Source organism: Amblyomma maculatum, chromosome 6 (assembly GCF_055883805.1).
Source record: "Amblyomma maculatum isolate TAMU_Amacu chromosome 6, ASM5588380v1, whole genome shotgun sequence".
Lineage (NCBI taxonomy): Eukaryota > Metazoa > Arthropoda > Arachnida > Ixodida > Ixodidae > Amblyomma > Amblyomma maculatum.
This window is the reverse complement of record NC_139349.1, coordinates 53,494,812-53,511,708: the sequence shown is the minus strand read 5'-3', so window position 1 is coordinate 53,511,708 and position 16,897 is coordinate 53,494,812. Positions and strand designations below refer to the sequence as shown.

Here is a 16,897-nt window from a genome sequence, read left to right as displayed (position 1 = left end):
GCTCTCGTGGTCATGCCTCCTGCGAGCTACCGCCTGCCAGTGCCATCTTCGTGGTTTTTTGCTCACCATCCCGGCACCACCAACGCTGGATTTCGTGGATAACGGGGCATTTAACGTTGTCGCGTTAAAGTTGTTAAGTTAGCCTCGGCACAAGAGAGAATAGTCGAGAAAGGGCGAAATCCTGCACGTAATATTTTCATGAACTGCGCTGCCGAATGTGAAAACGTCCCGGATCATCGAAAATATTTGAAAATTACGATTCGTTATCGATTTCATCCCCGGAAATGTCCTGAAAATGTTTGCGTCTCACGCTCTTGCAATGGAATAAGTTATTTGGTGGGCAAAACGCGACGTTATGGTGTTTTGCAGCGCTGTAGAGATAATTGTATTCGTGCTTCTCCTGAAACGCCGCAATTATTTTATCGCTCTTTAGGCTGGTTTGAATCGTTATAAAAGGAAGCCATTAAAAGCCGAGCGACACGAAAAAGGATGAATAAATCCCTAGAGAGGCAGAAGCAGCGCCGATAATGCTAAGCCTATTGGTCTGCAGAAAAATGGCCTCTACAGAACAGTAAAAAATGGCAGAAATTATGAAAAAAAAAATGTACGGCCTTTCTTTAAAACTGAAGCCTCGCAAGTCTTTCGATGATGACGGCTATTGTAATGCGCGTTGCCAGCGGAACAACTATTGAAAAGAATGCCTACTTAGTCTCCAAAGTATTGCGGTGCTTTTCATGAAATACTTCATCGATAGGCGTGTGCAAAATGAAGAAGCGTATAGTAGCTGCGCACTGGGACGAAAGGAAGAGATCTGCAACATTTGAAGTCTGAATAAGATGTCGAGGTAGGACAGTGCCCCTATGGAAATTGTAAAAAAATTATCACAAATTCGGAAATATGTTTTTGTAAAATCTAAACGACACGAATGAGAATTGTTATTTCTTCCAATGTCTTTTCGAGTCAGTGCGTGCGGATTATTATGAGCGCACTAAGGTGTTGATTCAAGCTCAGATTACGAATTGAAGAATGAAGTCTTGGAAAGGATTGTTGTTCTGGATGTCATGAGATCAATATTGACCCCGAAGAAATATAATGGTGGCCTTTCGAATGACGATCATCATATAGAGCTGTTACACATAATATTCCGGACTGAAAGACATTTTTCGCGGCGACCTTTATTCACATCCCGACGTTAAGAACGTATGGTAAATGATACTGATGGTGGTCTTCGTCAGACGGATCTGCTCCAAGTTCTAATACGCTAAGAAGTTTATTATGAAGCTGTCTACAAGGCAAACGACGATAATAATTGCATTCCGTGTTGAGAGGGCTGTAGCACTACTTACTGAGCTAGGTCCGCTAGGTCTGCTTCTCACTTTCCGTCACTGCTGCTCGCCGAATGCGCTGAGCCTGTGAAGCCTGGGTGTCTACATGTTTGAAACTACATGCAGCCCATGTACCCTACATGTGTAGCTTAGGGTGCGTACCGCGTGGCTTGTTCCACGTGGGCGGACGAAACATGTAGGCTCGCTACTGCAGCTTCAGCGACATACTTAGATAATCACCCTCTCAGGCTCGTAATTGGACTAATTGAGTGCTAGATTCACGCACAGTGGCTAACGCACAAAAAAGACGCACACAGAAGGTAGGGGGCAGGACTTACGCTAGTCTCCTGTCCCCCTACCTTCTGTGTGCGTCTTCATTGTGCGCTAGGCATTATGCCCGAATCTCTCACCCTCTCAGCTAGCAGGAATTTTTCTTGCTGGAGATACACGCGGCGTTGAATAACTCTGGCTAAATTCAACCATGGTATATGCGGGACTGTCCAGATACGCACGCGCACAATAAAACACAGCTGCCAAATGTCACCGAGCTCGTGCCCATGTTCGGCCATGTCACGTGACCAGCGCAGTGGCAAATTCAGACATGCTACTTTGCCTAATGTCGTCACACACTCCGGCGAGCAATGAGGTCTCTATAATGTCACCTGTCAATACGGCCTGCTTGGCAACCTGCATATTAGGCAAGTCACGTGGTCTATGACGCCATACACCCGCCGACCAATCATCGTTGGAAGACGTCACGTCACCTTGCGACGTCATCTCTCTCTAGTCCAATCAGCGAATTGTATGACTAACTAAACAGTTTTATTTCATTGTGAGGTTGCTATGCAGTGACATTAGATATCTATCTGATGCCACCACATAGCCACTGACTGAATGCGGGCGGTTAGAGTCCGGTCATAAGTGATCACGTTCACAAGTTCTTGGTACTGATATTCTCGAAAAACATCTTCCCGAACAGTTTTTGTTTCTCTTAAGAAATAAAATATATAAAGTTTACACTAGAGTGCTTTCCAGTGATCAAAAAGGTTACAGAGCTCTTAAAATCACTAAACTCTTGCGCTGATACTGTGGGTGAAAACATTTTGCTGAAAAAACTCATGCTCAAATGCCGGCGTAGATTCTTGTTAAAATGAGGTAGCATATTACAATGTTCTAGAGAGACATAGGTGGGCAAGACAGTAATGGGGCCGCCAATTAGCCTGCAACTGCTTTGTGTGCATCTGCACATCCTGACTATATTTTTTCTCGGTGCATGTAAACTGTACTTGTACATTTTTTTTGGTGTTTGCAAGCGAAATACCAAATAAATGTTTTAGAAATCTAGCGCTGCTCGGTGCTCTTTGTATTATCTGTAGACTTACGTTTTTACTGTCCGAGTGTAATAGCCGTAAGTATAATTTGCAACTTTTCAAATCGTATCTACGTAGTACACCATCTGGTATTGCTTAACGTAGGTCTTTGCTTCATTAAACAGAAGAACAAATATCTGTAATTTAATGTACGCAAGGCACAGAAAAAGTCAAGAACGGAAGAACGGATATGGCAATGGTTACTAACAAAATACGACAAGTTATGTGCCTACCCACAGAGTCACTCAATATGAATGGAAAAAGCAAGCTTGAATAAAAGGACGAATTTATTCGTGATTCCTATACTAAAGTTGAAAACGTCTTTTCTATATTATGCAGCAAGATGGATTATAATTAGAAAGTAGGAAAAAGCGTGTATGCTTGGTGCACAGGGTTAAATTTTATTCAATGCTCAAACTGTATTCCCTTTTATATTAAGTGACCCTGTATACGTCGGTGCACTTTAAAGTGTGCGCCATGCACAGCATACAAGATGTCACTAAGCCATATTCTGAACCAAGCGCTCCCCCCCCCCCCCCCCCCCCCCCCTCTTTCTTCTCAATTGTTTCATGGCTCGGCAGAAGACCTTTGCAAGGCCCCAGTTTATGATCTATGATGAACTGCATTTTCATAATGCTTCACGTTTGTTACCTGAAGTCTTCACTGACGCTTAATATAGACAAATGGCGGAAAATATGTCTTAAATAAGGATTGTTTCACGGCAGTGACAGCGACTATAATATTGCTGCATTCAAGACCCGGACTGAAAAGCCTCTCTTGACCTTTGCTCCACAATCTAACCTCATCGAAGTCCTGTCTCTGCCCTTATTGACAAAGGTGCCCAACTCTCTGTTCTCACTTCCTCGTTTCTTTGTCGCCTGAAGAAAGTCCTGACGCCGGCAGTTTCACCCACCATTCGTGTCGCCAATGGCAGCCCTGCTGCAGTGCTTGGCATGTGTACCTCCAGCGTAACCATTGCTGGTCGCCACACACCAGTCTTGTTCACCGTCCTTCAAGAATGCCCCCATGACATGATCCTTGGCCTTTACTTCTTGACCGCTCACTCAGCCCTTATTGACTGCTCAACCGGCTTGTTTACATTCCTATGCGCCCTTTTCCGCCCGTGCCCGATGGAGACTACCTGGCGTGCACCATTACAGACGTCGTCTTGCAGCGGCACGTCATCTTCCCACACCTCATCGTGCATGTATCTCAGAATCGCACCACTCTCCCAGTCCTCAACTTCAGCTTGTCGACCCAAGCCATCCCCGACGGAATTTCATTAGCTGAACTTTCCCCGATGACCGACAGTGAAGTTTCAGCCCTAACTCCAATATGTTGCACCCTGCTTGCTACGAAGGATAAACCAGCGGAAAAGACGCGTTCACAATTAAAGTACACAGGACGAACCAACATCATGAACCAACATCATGAACCAACATCATGAACCAACATCATGAACCACCATCATGAACCAACAGGCACAACGAGCTACGCTTCTTCAATACCCTGCTTTTTGTTGTGGTGTCTTCGGAAAATTGCTCAATATTTCATCTTTTTCTTTTTCATCACGTCTTATAAGCGCAGTACGACAGCTCGCACACACGATTAAATCTTAAAACAAGTGCCATAACATACGGCAGGTTGCTATTAGCTCTTTCGTATAAAGCCGGAATCAGTAACCCAGAACCTGCGTGTTTCTGGGAACAGCAGAGTTTGCGTCGTTAAAGAACATAAACAAAACATCACGTCATGGTGCGTATAACGTGTTTCGCGCAAGTATCCAAGTAGGTAAGCGCATGAGAGACAGAATTTGTAATTGCATTTAATGTACGTTTACACCAAGTTCTTCTCCATCATTTATTAAATGGTTGCTTTGTATTACCTAGCATAGTTCTTTGTTGGGCTAGTTGCTGATCTATTGACATGTGGTAGTAGCGCAGACTGACATGGAATGCGCTGTGTTCGTCTTCCTCTCTCTGTTAGTGTCTGTCTACGCTACTACTACATCTCATTCTATTATCTATTTGCACGACATCTAAAAAATCACCAAGCAAGTTCCCGCGAATTTAATGCTCCAATGTAGCTTGTTTGATTAATTCATAATATAGTCACGGCGACCAAACGTTAGGATGTTTCTCTCTGCAATGAAACAGGATACCATAATGCTTTCCTGCGGTCGAAATGTGGCTTTCAGCAACTTTGAAACAAATTTGAAAACTCCACTGAAAGCCTTTACATGGATTTAAAGTACGGCCCTTTGCAAAGGTGTGCACTTTAAATAAATGGATGAGTGGGCCCTGAGGCATTAAATATCGTTACAAAAATAAAACAAAACGAAAAAAAAAAGACAATGAAGAGTGGCGGTCCCAATTATTACTACTCAATAAAGCGAGAAAACGACGATGGCTGAAGCCTATATCATGTAAGGGTTTATCTGGTGGCGTTCATGACAAATATTTTCGTACGCTCTTCGTATGCTCACTTGAAGCACATGTTTTAGGGGCATTTATAGCCAGACGCTTTAAAATACTCTCAACTGTTCTACACGCACCTGCCAAAGGGCAAAACCATTTGCCTCGTGACACAAACAACGAACTTGCCCAATAGATATCATTTATGCGATATTCACCTCTCATTTCCTCTGTTTCCCAACATACTGACAATAAGGAAATCCTAAAAGCTTAAATAGAATTGCTCATTATCCATGTGTTGTCGAGGAACACTAATCAACGAGCAACAACGTCAGTCAGTCGTGCTTTGAAGGCCCCAAGTGTTGTATATGTGTAAATATGATGGCCGAAATCTCTGGATACCCCAAGGCTACCAGTATAAGGCAGGGTTTCTCATATGGAGGTCTGCGGATCTCAGCAGTGAGTTCGTGATGCGAATTTCGGGGTCCGCAACCCCCCCCCCTACACACACACACACACACACACACACACACACACACACACACACACACACACACACACACACGCACGCACGCACGCACGCACGCACGCACGCACACACGCACGCACACACACACACACGCACGCACGCACACACACACACGCACGCACGCACACACGCACACGCACGCACGCACGCACGCACGCACGCACGCGCGCACACACACACACACACACACACACACACACACACACACACACACACACACACACACACACACACACACACACACACACACACACACACACACACACACACACACACACACACACACACACACACACACACACACACACACACACACACACACACACACACACACACACACACAAAAGTCCGCGACAGCTTTGGCCTTGCTAGATATAGTTTTGCACGGGGGTTGAAAGCCGACTTTAGTTTCTGAAAGCGAAAGGAGAGCGAGAGGAGTGCGGAAATGGAGAGCGCGCGCGAAAAAGAGGGAAAGAGAGAACGTCTACGGCATTTGTTGATGCCGGGTGGTGGTGGTAAAAACATTATTCGGTAATGAGAGCTTAATGCCCATGGGCGCCACTGAACTAGGTGTCTCTATTCCGTCCTTTTCGTCGAAGCCGCCGCTCGAGCCCGTTGGACGGAGCTCGTCGTCTTTCTAGACTGGAGCTGCTGAATCGGGTCGCTTCCCAGTCCTGTCGAGTGGGAATTTTGCTGGCAGGCCCAGACCACGTGATAGACACCTGCCACATCACCGAAGAATTGACGCTGCTCACTGATTTTTAGGTCAAAATGTCTTACTATAGCTGGGCAAATCAACGCATTTGTTTGGAGGCGCTGTAGAACGCGTTCTTCTGTTTTGGATAGGCCTTTCACCGGAGGGGGCTACGTCCGGCGCTGCTCGTAGTACAGCCTCGGATTGCTCTGTACCGCAGTAAGGAGGTTGAACATTCAGGCTGTTCAGGGAAACAGGGGGATTTCCGGGGAATGAACGCGCCGGTGAAACTCGATCTGTGGCTGCACTGCTGGACGGGGCTGCAATGCAATGTAAAGTGTCTCGGGCGACCAACGAGCGAGCGGTGCAGTGTTGGCAGAAGCCGAATGCCGTCTAGCGGCATGCATACCGACGTCAAGGCGTCGCCTCTTCCCCACGTCATGTGCAGGCCGTGGCGTGCCTTGACTAAATTCTAATTCCGGAGCATAGTCCCGGAAATGAGCGGCTGTAGTCGGTACAAGATGGACCCCCTTTATGTTTCGGTCTCAAGTTGCTCCCGCTACTTCTACTGGTCCACAACAAGTTCCCGATCCATCCATGGCTGAGACCCATTGATAGTGACTGGAATTGCTGTGCAAAACTGAAGCCATTAATGTCTTATTATGAGCTAGTTGAATGACTTCAGTGGTATCGTAATAACAGTGTTGGCGGACATCAGATAATGGGTGAATCATTACGACTATTACGCTAGGTAACAAAGTTTCATTAGTAAGAATTGCACTGTACTAATAGGCACCTAATATTATAAATTTTTGGCTCGTAAATCACACTGGAGCTGTGCGGCAACAAAGCTGCCAATGTCACGTATGAGTCGAAAAACAAAAAGGTATAAGTTTAACTCTACTTAAACCTGGTTATAACGCGCACACGCGAAAGCGCTCGCCGCGCTAGCTCAGTGACTAAGGCGCTCGGCTAGTGAATTCGGGTCCCTTGTGTTCGTACCCGGGTGGTTCAAATCCACTCCGATCTTTTCATTTTTTTTTTGGTTTTGCCAATGCAACGATAAAAACAAAGAAAACACGATTCTTAGGCCGTAGGTGGTAAGCGTATTGAGGGCTTTTGCGCTGAAACTGTGCGCCGACAGGGAATGAACAGCGGCTTCTAGATCTGCAAGTCATTTCATTATGCACATGCAACTTGTTTTTGGGTCTGGTTTGAAAGTGAATTTTTACGCAAGGATGATTACAAGCAACGCTTACATCGACGCTACGCACTTACTAGAGCTCTGCAGGCTTGTTCCTTTCGAGCTGCAGCCCCGCGTGCTGTAAGGATTATGAATATTCTTGGCCCCGAAAGCTGTATTTACTCATGTATGGAGCACGCCATCGTCGCTGCTGTTGCAAACAAGACAAGCTAACAGACACATTGACACCCGTTGCAGGTTTCCGCGGCGGCAAACAGCAACAGAACGAGGCGCGCAACGGCCGGGGTCTTCCTGTGGCAGAAATCGGCTCAAGGTTGCGAAGACTGCGTGAGCTATTAAGTAACGGCGTGTTCCCGATGCGTAAGCGCGTACGTGCGCGATGTGCTATCGCTGGCTTGTTTTGCTTACTTGGGATCCGCGACATGAACAGTGGCCCAGGATCGCTTATTCATGTGACCCTGTTCAGACAGACAGTCACCTATTTAAGAGATTGGCCAGCGCACCCGCGCTCTCGACAACCTGGTGCCGTGCACCAGAAAACAACCACCGACTCAAGTGACATGGCGGCTCTTTGTGGACAGGTACTCGCGGTGTCTACGTTTCTGATATTATTCTCCTTGGCAGGTGAGAGAAAACGTAATCTTGATCGGCAGCATTTGAACTCGTGCTCTGCTTTTTATTATGCGCTCTGTTGGCTCATTCTGTACATTGTTGAGCCTTATTGACTAGAACATACTTGCGGGCTAGTTTTTGTTTTTCGTTTTCGAGGGGAGATTAAACTGCGCTTAATTAGCAAAGAGAAAAAGTTCAAAAACAAATGTTTGAAAGCAGATTTGACAGCACTATTTCAAAGCGCAGCTTTAAAGCATACTACTCTGTCCTTGGTGCTCTTTTTGTCTTTTTCCTTTTACGCAGTTATAACCTTCCTAGAAGTTATATGTCAGGTACTTCGCCGCCATTCGAACAATCAATAAGTCAACTAGGCAATCAGTCAGTCCGCCAGACAGTGGTTTGTTAAGTCAGTCAATCAAACACTCAATGGACCGAACAATATTAAAATATTTTCAGGCAGTGGGACTTACCTGAGTAATCAACTACAAAGTGTAACTGCTGGAAGCAGTGAAGATCAAAACTGACAAAATATTAATTTAATAGTTCAGTCATTGCGGAACGGGCGACTTAAGAGCTTGTCACCTCCCTTTCTTCAGGTGGTGAACAATGCGGTGCGAATCAGGCCAACCTCCATTTGCTACAAACGGCGACGGAAAGGATCGTGGGAGGACGTGATGCCCTTTACAAAGAATTCCCATGGCAGGTAGGCTCCCAGTGCATTTGTGACGACTAAGAGAGAGCATTGCGATGACATCTAAACAATGGTGTTTATCGCAATCGCTGGTAGGCACAACCGAAACGCTAGATCAGCGCCCTTAACTCTTTCCGTACCGTGCACACTGAGCATGGGCCACTGATGACTCACAAATAGCGCGCGTTATATTAAGCTATAGATTATCTAATCCAGGAAGTTAAATTTTTTTCCGAGGTTATTTACAACTTGCGAAGAGGGGAATTTTAATGTGGGGCTGAAGACGGTAGTGCGCAATTTTACTTAGTGAGCCTTCACTTATCTCCGATATCCAGACCATCGCGCGAACTACCAATGTTTCATCACTGTTTGGGTGTGACAAAAGTTTTTGAATGATGCAATAGAGTTGAGTCTCAGGATGATACAAATATTTAGGTTTTACTTTTTACAAAAAATACCGAGATAAAGCGTCCCAAGCATCAACTGTTCATGATTGTTGTCTAAACGCGGACTCCGAAACACTAGTGTAATGCATGCTCATATATGTTATTGTTCGCTTCAATTCAGTTTTATTTCTAAAAAGGACCCAACTTCAAAGGGTTATATAAGGGGTGGGAATGCTCTTGATATACGAACAGCAATTATTATTTACCAATGAAACTGATCAGCTAACCGTTCATGAGAAACAGATGATGAGGCGATTACGATGATGATGTAATTTTAAGGATCTGCAGAACGTACAGCCTTCATCAAAAGTTTACAGCCCAGAGGACTTGCTTTTAAGCCGAATAATATGACTTCTGTAATAATTGTGTAAGTCCTAGCTATTGGAAAGGGTAGGACGAAAAATCTTGCCTTCAGCAAGTATGGAAACCTCAGAATGCATTACGTGCCACATAGTGTCGCTCAGAAGTAGACCCCCTGGGCTGTAAACTTTTGACAAAGGCTGTACCTCGGGGAAAGTCAGAGTAGCATCACATTTTGTTGCTCAACATTGCATGGCAGTTCTTACAGCCAACATTGAGACGACATTTTGTGTTGAATCCCTGAACTGAACGCTAAACGGTACAGAGAAGCAAGTCGCAAGAAGCCGGTACATCTTGTCGCGGAGACTGTTGGTGAGGATACCCATTGCTTTGTGGCATCGTCTACGAGTCCGACGCACGCTTTTAACGTAACTGTCTTTGTACAGCAACGATTGTACAGATATGTCTATACAAGCGAGCAGAATTATCGTGCTGGTCATCATGAGCACAGCGCGTGAAATTGGAGGAAAGGAGGAAAAGCGCTCTACTGAGTCCACTGGACCACGAGTGGCAAATACAAGTCCAATTAAACAGAATACTTTGATACAATAAGTTGTACCTGATAGCATGCGTTGGACAAGCAGTACAATGTTATTTCCCGGCGCTCAAATTAACCAACATCCCCAGCACAACCGCGCCCAGATTGATGGCAGTCACCAATGTTGGCCTCGGTCACTTTGGCCCAGGTCACCTGGAAATCGACTTGGGCCAAATTGGACCAAAATTTATATCCAAGTGCAGTAAGTGTGAGCAGTTGGATTCTGGCATAAAAAGTGTCGTCAGACCGTTGCGAAACTTTGGCCCGGGCCACCTGAAAATGGACATCAGACAAATTGGACCGAATTTGATTCCAGGTATAATGGACCATGCCCTGTTCGATGATCACCTCCAAAGTTGGTCCAGGCCAGCCCTAAATTGTATGATCCGGACACCCGAAAATTGACCGAGATCAATTCTTTGAATGGATCGGGATTTCGCACGATTTTCCAGTGTAACCACGTTAAATATCTTCCATGTTTTCCCTCTGAGACCGTTTTTCTGAAAAGTGTCGGTATTTAATGCAAGTGATGGCGTAAGAGGTTGGCATCGTCGTGGAAACTAAACATCTAAAAATAGAAACTATAACCAAAAACCCGAGGACCGATTTCGCGCGCTGTCAAAGGTAAAGGGCCACGACCGCGTGCTTTCGGTGGTGTCAAATTCAGGCGCCCGATGCGGCATCTAGCCGCCTAGTGGAAATAAGTGCTTTGAACGGGCAGAAATAATCAAACTGAGATTATTTGATTGGTGGCTAAAATGAAGACAAAAGTAAGCAAAAAATATGGCGTGCGCCGCTGACCAATTCAAAGGGATCAGCTTTATTCATTCATCTATGCATCGTTATGATCATAAAAATGCCAGAAGTGGCTAGGAAAATAGGATGACGCCGTCAAGCGGTCATCAAGCCAAGCGTACATGATACGTCACTGTATGCCACCGGACCAGTCATGACCCTGGCTGCCGCCACTTATGACAACTAGACCTACACGTGTCATTCGTCTATATATACCCGTCACTGCCCGACCTACTGTGGCGCTATAGTTTTCCCTTCATTCGTATCAAAATGGTGACGGAAACGTTTACGTACAGCGTTCCAGTGGTGTCATACGATTTCTCGTTGCGTACAGCATGCGTGAGCTAGTCATTTTGGACGGCAGCTTCCGACAGGGATTTGAACAAACGACATATGCACCCCAAATTGTATGTTTTCATTTCGATATTTCGGCGAATACGACTACCAGGTGCAGTAAACCGTGGTAGTCTACGTGGAATGCTGAAACACCTATCGAATGCAATACTAGCAGAAAGAACTTTATTGCATGTCGAAAACCTCATTCGAAAGCATTTCCCTCAAAGGGCAAGAATGCGTTTGCATTCATGCACGCAAACAGACTTAAATGATTTTGGTGAATTTTTTCTTGCTGTCGCTGGGGTATTCATGACCAGCTCGCGAGCACGAAAGAACATCGCAGGCCTTTTTTCCTAGCGAGCCATACAGCGTTCTCGCTACAAAAATGTGCCACCCTGAAAAAGCCAAGAAAAAATGTTGAGAAAAATATTATTTACGTACATTCTTTTTTACAGACCAAAAATAAAGTCCACATATGAGCTAGCAGTTGCTGGCGCATACTTAGCAGCCACTGCTACCGCAAAGCCACCTCCGAGGCCACTTTCCACAATTGAGCGAACTTTGTTCATAGAGAGAGCGTCTTGAGGAGCCAATGTAGTACGTCTGCAACGTGGTATATTTATTTCGCGGCCTTTTTTTTTAGGTTGGTAAAATGATCCATTGCATATTTCATAATTATTCGCTCTTTAGAGAAGTTTCTTTGCATCGACAGTCCGATACACTACACAATATTAACAATGACATTTAAAACCGTAAATGACTCACTTGGTACGGACAGCATTTTTTCATATTTGTATATTTTGGGGACATTGAAAAGTTTGGACGCACGTGACCATTTTCCCAATTCATAGCTCCTCATTCTTCATGTCCATGACGGTGCAGGTTTCTTTAAGGCTGGGCAGACGCCACTTGTGCGGCGGAGCATTGATATCTCCTCGCTGGGTGCTCACCGCTGCGCACTGCCTCAAGAAGTAAGTTTGATTTCTTAGTATTGATACGTTAAGTTTATGCGGCGACAACCTTCAGAGTCGTGGTAAGTTCATATAAGCTCAGATTTCCAGATTTCATCTTGGATGTCTTTTGTCCCTGTGCATAACTATTCTGCCTCTAGACACGGAGTGGATAGAGGTTAGGCACATGCTTGTGCTGACGTCGGTCTTTCCACGCAGTCGAGAAGCCGGTGACTACAGCGTTGATGCCGGCGTTCACAAGCTCAGCCTTGACAATGCTCAAAAGCAAGTGAGACAGGTAGGCAATGGATCTATGTTCTTTATGCCCGCTCCTGACAGGCCGCCAGGGATGGGAGCACCGAGTTATCGGTCATTTGCCGGAAGGCTGGATGCAGGGTGACCTCACAAAGCATTTCGCGAGGACACTGTCGTCTTAAGTGCACGCTACAGAAATTAGCACCTCGTTCTTTTCAAGTATGGTCCTGGTCTAAAACACCCTGTTCTGGCCAACTCTTTTCAGGGTATCGAAAAATTCGCCCACAAGGGTTTCCATTTTTGGACATTTCGGAACGACATCGGTCTGCTGAAGGTCAACAAACCTTTTGACATTGCCAGCTCCGAAGGATACATCGGCACAGTCTGCCTTCCTCCCAAAGGCTTCAAGATAAAGGATGACATCATCATTGCTGGATGGGGAACCACGAGGGAAAGTAAGGATTTGTGGACAGTTGAGCTGGTATTCTTAAAACAGCGGAGAAATTAACACGGTAATGTCATGTCATGCACCAGGTGCGTAAAAACTTGCAAGTACGCGCAAGTGCGTGACCTCACCCTTCCCTTCCCTCACACACACACAAACCACAAGCGGTAACACGCATCAGGATTTATGAGCGGCACTCTATTCATTGGTTTTGGTGTTATCTTGCTACATGCGACTTGCTCCAAAGCAAAAATTGTAAGGTAGACCTTATGTCCAGTGAGACGCTTATTAGGTGATATTATTCCAATAAAGCATGGCCGCACCTTTCAACTTACTCACAGCTTAGAGGAGAGGCGTCGATAAGACAGCATGCATGCATCAATTGGTATGCACAAGGGAAGCTTTAACCCTGCGTAAACTGGACACAAAATGGTCGACAAACCCGCATATCAAATCCCTTTAGACGGCGTTGAATTATTCGAGGTCGTGGTTATTGTGAGAAAAAGTAATTTTTTTCTTTTCTTGTAAGCTTATAGGGACCACTTCCTGCAAATTAGTATATATGTGGTACTTAGTGCATCACTCAGTCCCTTTGTTTAGGTTGATTTGTAAACCAGTGCAATTGATAGTTTGAATAACTGTACATAAGACATAATAATCGGCAAATATTCTTAATCGCTCCGGAATAATACAACAAATGTCGCTCGAGCAAATGAGGATCAAAACGGATATTATAACCGACCAGTATGGTGGTGCCTGAGAAGATATCAACTTCGCAATATCGTTTGTCGTTAAGCACTTTTTTGTTGCCTATAGTTTAGGTATTTGTTGATACTTTTTACATCCATATACCTTTAGTTGTACATAACTGTTTTTTTTTTTTTTTTGTGATTAGAATGAAGGACTATATCTAACGACTCCTTGGTTTGGTTTGTGGGGTTTAACGTCCCTAAGCAACTCAGGCTATGAGAGACGCCGTAGTGGAGGACTCCGGAAATTTCAACCACCTGGGGTTCTTTAACGTGCACTGACATCGCACAGCACACGGACGGCACTCCGTTTCGCCTCCAACGAAACGCAGCTGCCGAGGCCGGAATTCGATTCCGCTTCCTTGGGCACAGTAGTCGAGCGCCCTTAACCACTGCGTCACCCTGCCGGGGCATCTAACGACTCCTTAAAAGCACGAAGCAGTTATTCGAGAAACCCATGTTGAAAGCTGCCGCTAAATTATGAACCAAACCAGCTGACGTTGTTACACAAGCAAACGCACAGCAAAATCAACGTTACCAAGAGGGGGTGGGGGGAGGAGGGATCAGGAGTGAGCACTCGCTCATATAGGCCACAATAATAGCGAAGAGCGCATACTCAAGTAAGCTGCATGCAACGCTGGTAATTGAAATGGGCCCGTTATCGATACTTTGCGGTCGGTATTTATGCACCTAAACACATTGACTTGTGCCTAACCATCCGGAAACGAAATTGTGATATTGCGGAGAAATTAGCGTAAATATTTTGAAATGCCTCCCGTGTGTGCATAAAAGCAGTACAGATGGGCTGGCTTATGGCGTTTAACGTCTCGTAGCGACTGCGACTATGGGAGGGTCCGTAGTGGAGGGCTCCGCAAATTTCGACCTCTCGAGTTTGCTTAGCGCGCACTGGCACCGCACACTACATGGATGGTTTGCTTTTTGCGTTGGATAGGTGTTTTGAACTGCGTCGACAGGAATATATTCGAAAAAAATATATTTTGGTTTGCTTTTTTTTTTTTTTTTTTTTTTTGTGGGCAGCAGAGCTATTATATCATATGGGGGCTATTTTCTCACGTCTCAAAATGAACGCCCCTTAGTTCGTAGGTTAAACAATGGGGGCTATTTTCTCACGTCTCGAAATGAACGCTCCTTAGTTCGTAGGTTAAACAGCATCACCGATGGTTTTCTCTTTAGTAAATGTGGGCAGCAACAACTTGGTGGATTATATAAAAGGATGCTAACTTTTATATATTCAGCTTTATATTCCGGGGTTCACTACGGCAGTTCTAATTTCATGTTCCGACAATGCGGTTACAGAGAAATTTATCCTTCAAGGGGAAGCCTCCTGGCAGACTTTGCAGCGCACTACCAGCTTTTGTACTGCGATTTATTGGTGCTACATTGGGAGCATTGTAAAAATAACCCATGAAGGAACAGATATAGAGACTGGGCGGCTCTTTGTCCAAGCAAGGCTGCGCTAGAATGCAAATTTTGTGGAACAAATAGAGAAAAATTAAAATATAGGAACGAAAGCAAAAGACTAAGCCGCTAATTTATGTTCCACTGCTTTCCTTTGACATTCGCATGCTCGAAATTCATTGTGCGTGAATAAAATGACATTGCACAAAACTAAAATACACGGTTACACGAAGGGAAGGTCTTGTTCGTGTAAGCTGCATTGCTTCGAGTGTGGTTCCTGATGTTGCCCAATGATGTCATGTCGTAGGCGGTTACACTTCGGACGTGCTCCAGACAGTGTCCGTGCCCACAGTTGGAGACACATTGTGCTACTACCGGTACTTCTCGTTTTGGTCCCTATTCATCGGCGGCAACATCCACTACGACAGCATGTTCTGCGCCGGCGAGAGGCGGGGCGGCAAGGACTCCTGCCAGGTGCGTTTGCGGTAGCGCGCTTACAGTTTGCAAATAATTAACTGAAGCCTACTGCCTTGCGAGCTTTGGTAAGGAAGCCATGCTTGCGGCGATGCTCTCAGTTGAAACATGCATGTCATTCTTGCATGAACGCATGATTAGCCTCAGGTAAAGCTTGTGTTCGGGTTCGTTGCTTTACATTCGGAGGCATCTTCAGTGGCTGCGAAGTGGCTACCGGACATATGTTATAGAGGACAAAAACTTATGTACGACATAAACCGAATCACTTAGACACCCATGCGCTTAACTGTGCCGTTCGTATTTTTTCGTCGTCTCTCTAGAGTATGCCTTGTAGCCACTTCGCACTCACCGAAAGTGCCTCTGAATGATTAGCCCCTATGTTGTTGTATAGCTGGAAATAGCTTTGCATTGGATATGAGGACAACTGCCGTGTTCCGGAGTTAAGATTGAAGACACTCATGTAAGAAATTATACTTTCATTATTGTATTGACTCATATTATAGGCTCAGCTCTTTCAGTGCCAGCCGTGGTATTGCGGTTAATCACACGAGGTTGCATATATTGCCGAAATATAACATGATGCCTAGTATAGTGAAAGGCTGCAGCACTTTGTTAAGAACCTTTTGTTTTACAATTGCTTTACTTGGTGTCACGAATGCAGGGTGACTCTGGAGGACCGGCGGTGCAGTATGTTGACGGTCGCGCCACACTGGTTGGCATCGTGTCATGGGGCGAAGGATGCGCTCGGGCAGGAAAGCCCGGTGTCTATACCGAAGTGCCATACTTTCTCGACTGGATCCGCACTCAGATGGACTCATCCCCAGACGACGACCTTAGCAGCACGAACGCTCCGACGAGGACGAGCAGGAACGATGACACAACGTTGAGCGAATCAGGACCGGCCGAGCCCAGAACGACGCTGCTCTGACAAAAAATGACTCATGATAGCATCTCTCTATTGCAACGCGTTGGATATTCGTGGTCATTTTTCACTCTCTCAGGGATAATAAGCACTTGAGGAAATTCTGCATCACGTTCGCGAAGCATGCGCTCCTTGCTGATGTATAGTTGCAAAGCGGCATCGTTACATGTAAACAATGTAGAGAGCCATTGCAGATACTGCAGGTGTTGTGCATTACTCTGAACCGTCTTTATGTTTGTGTGGTCATTTAGGTGCTCGCTCACATAAAATCATTAAGGGGAACGGCAAAAGCATTCGACGTTCGTTGAAGCTGGATCCCACAACCAGCCCCTAGTCGTCAACTTGAGCGGTGTTACTGTCAGATTTACT

General features: G+C 45.4%; 1 protein-coding gene across 1 annotated transcript; it reads left to right on the top strand.

The window, feature by feature from the left end:
* The first annotated feature begins 12,184 nt into the window (after window positions 1–12,184).
* Window positions 12,185–16,897, top strand: LOC146185752 (trypsin-1-like). The gene is made up of 5 exons (XM_084605812.1): window positions 12,185–12,285; window positions 12,484–12,562; window positions 12,785–12,974; window positions 15,440–15,606; window positions 16,268–16,897. Exons 1-5 carry the CDS (start codon window positions 12,185–12,187, stop codon window positions 16,532–16,534), a joined length of 804 nt encoding a protein of 267 aa, XP_084461938.1. The 3' UTR covers window positions 16,535–16,897.

Coding starts and splice junctions, on each gene's coding strand:
- LOC146185752 (XM_084605812.1), top strand. CDS start 12,185: ATGACGGTGCAGGTTTCTTTAAGGCTGGGCAGACGCCACTTGTGCGGC. Junction 12,563..12,784: donor CTCAAAAGCAAGTGAGACAG/GTAGGCAATGGA, acceptor AACTCTTTTCAG/GGTATCGAAAAATTCGCCCA. Junction 12,975..15,439: donor ATGGGGAACCACGAGGGAAA/GTAAGGATTTGT, acceptor GTCATGTCGTAG/GCGGTTACACTTCGGACGTG.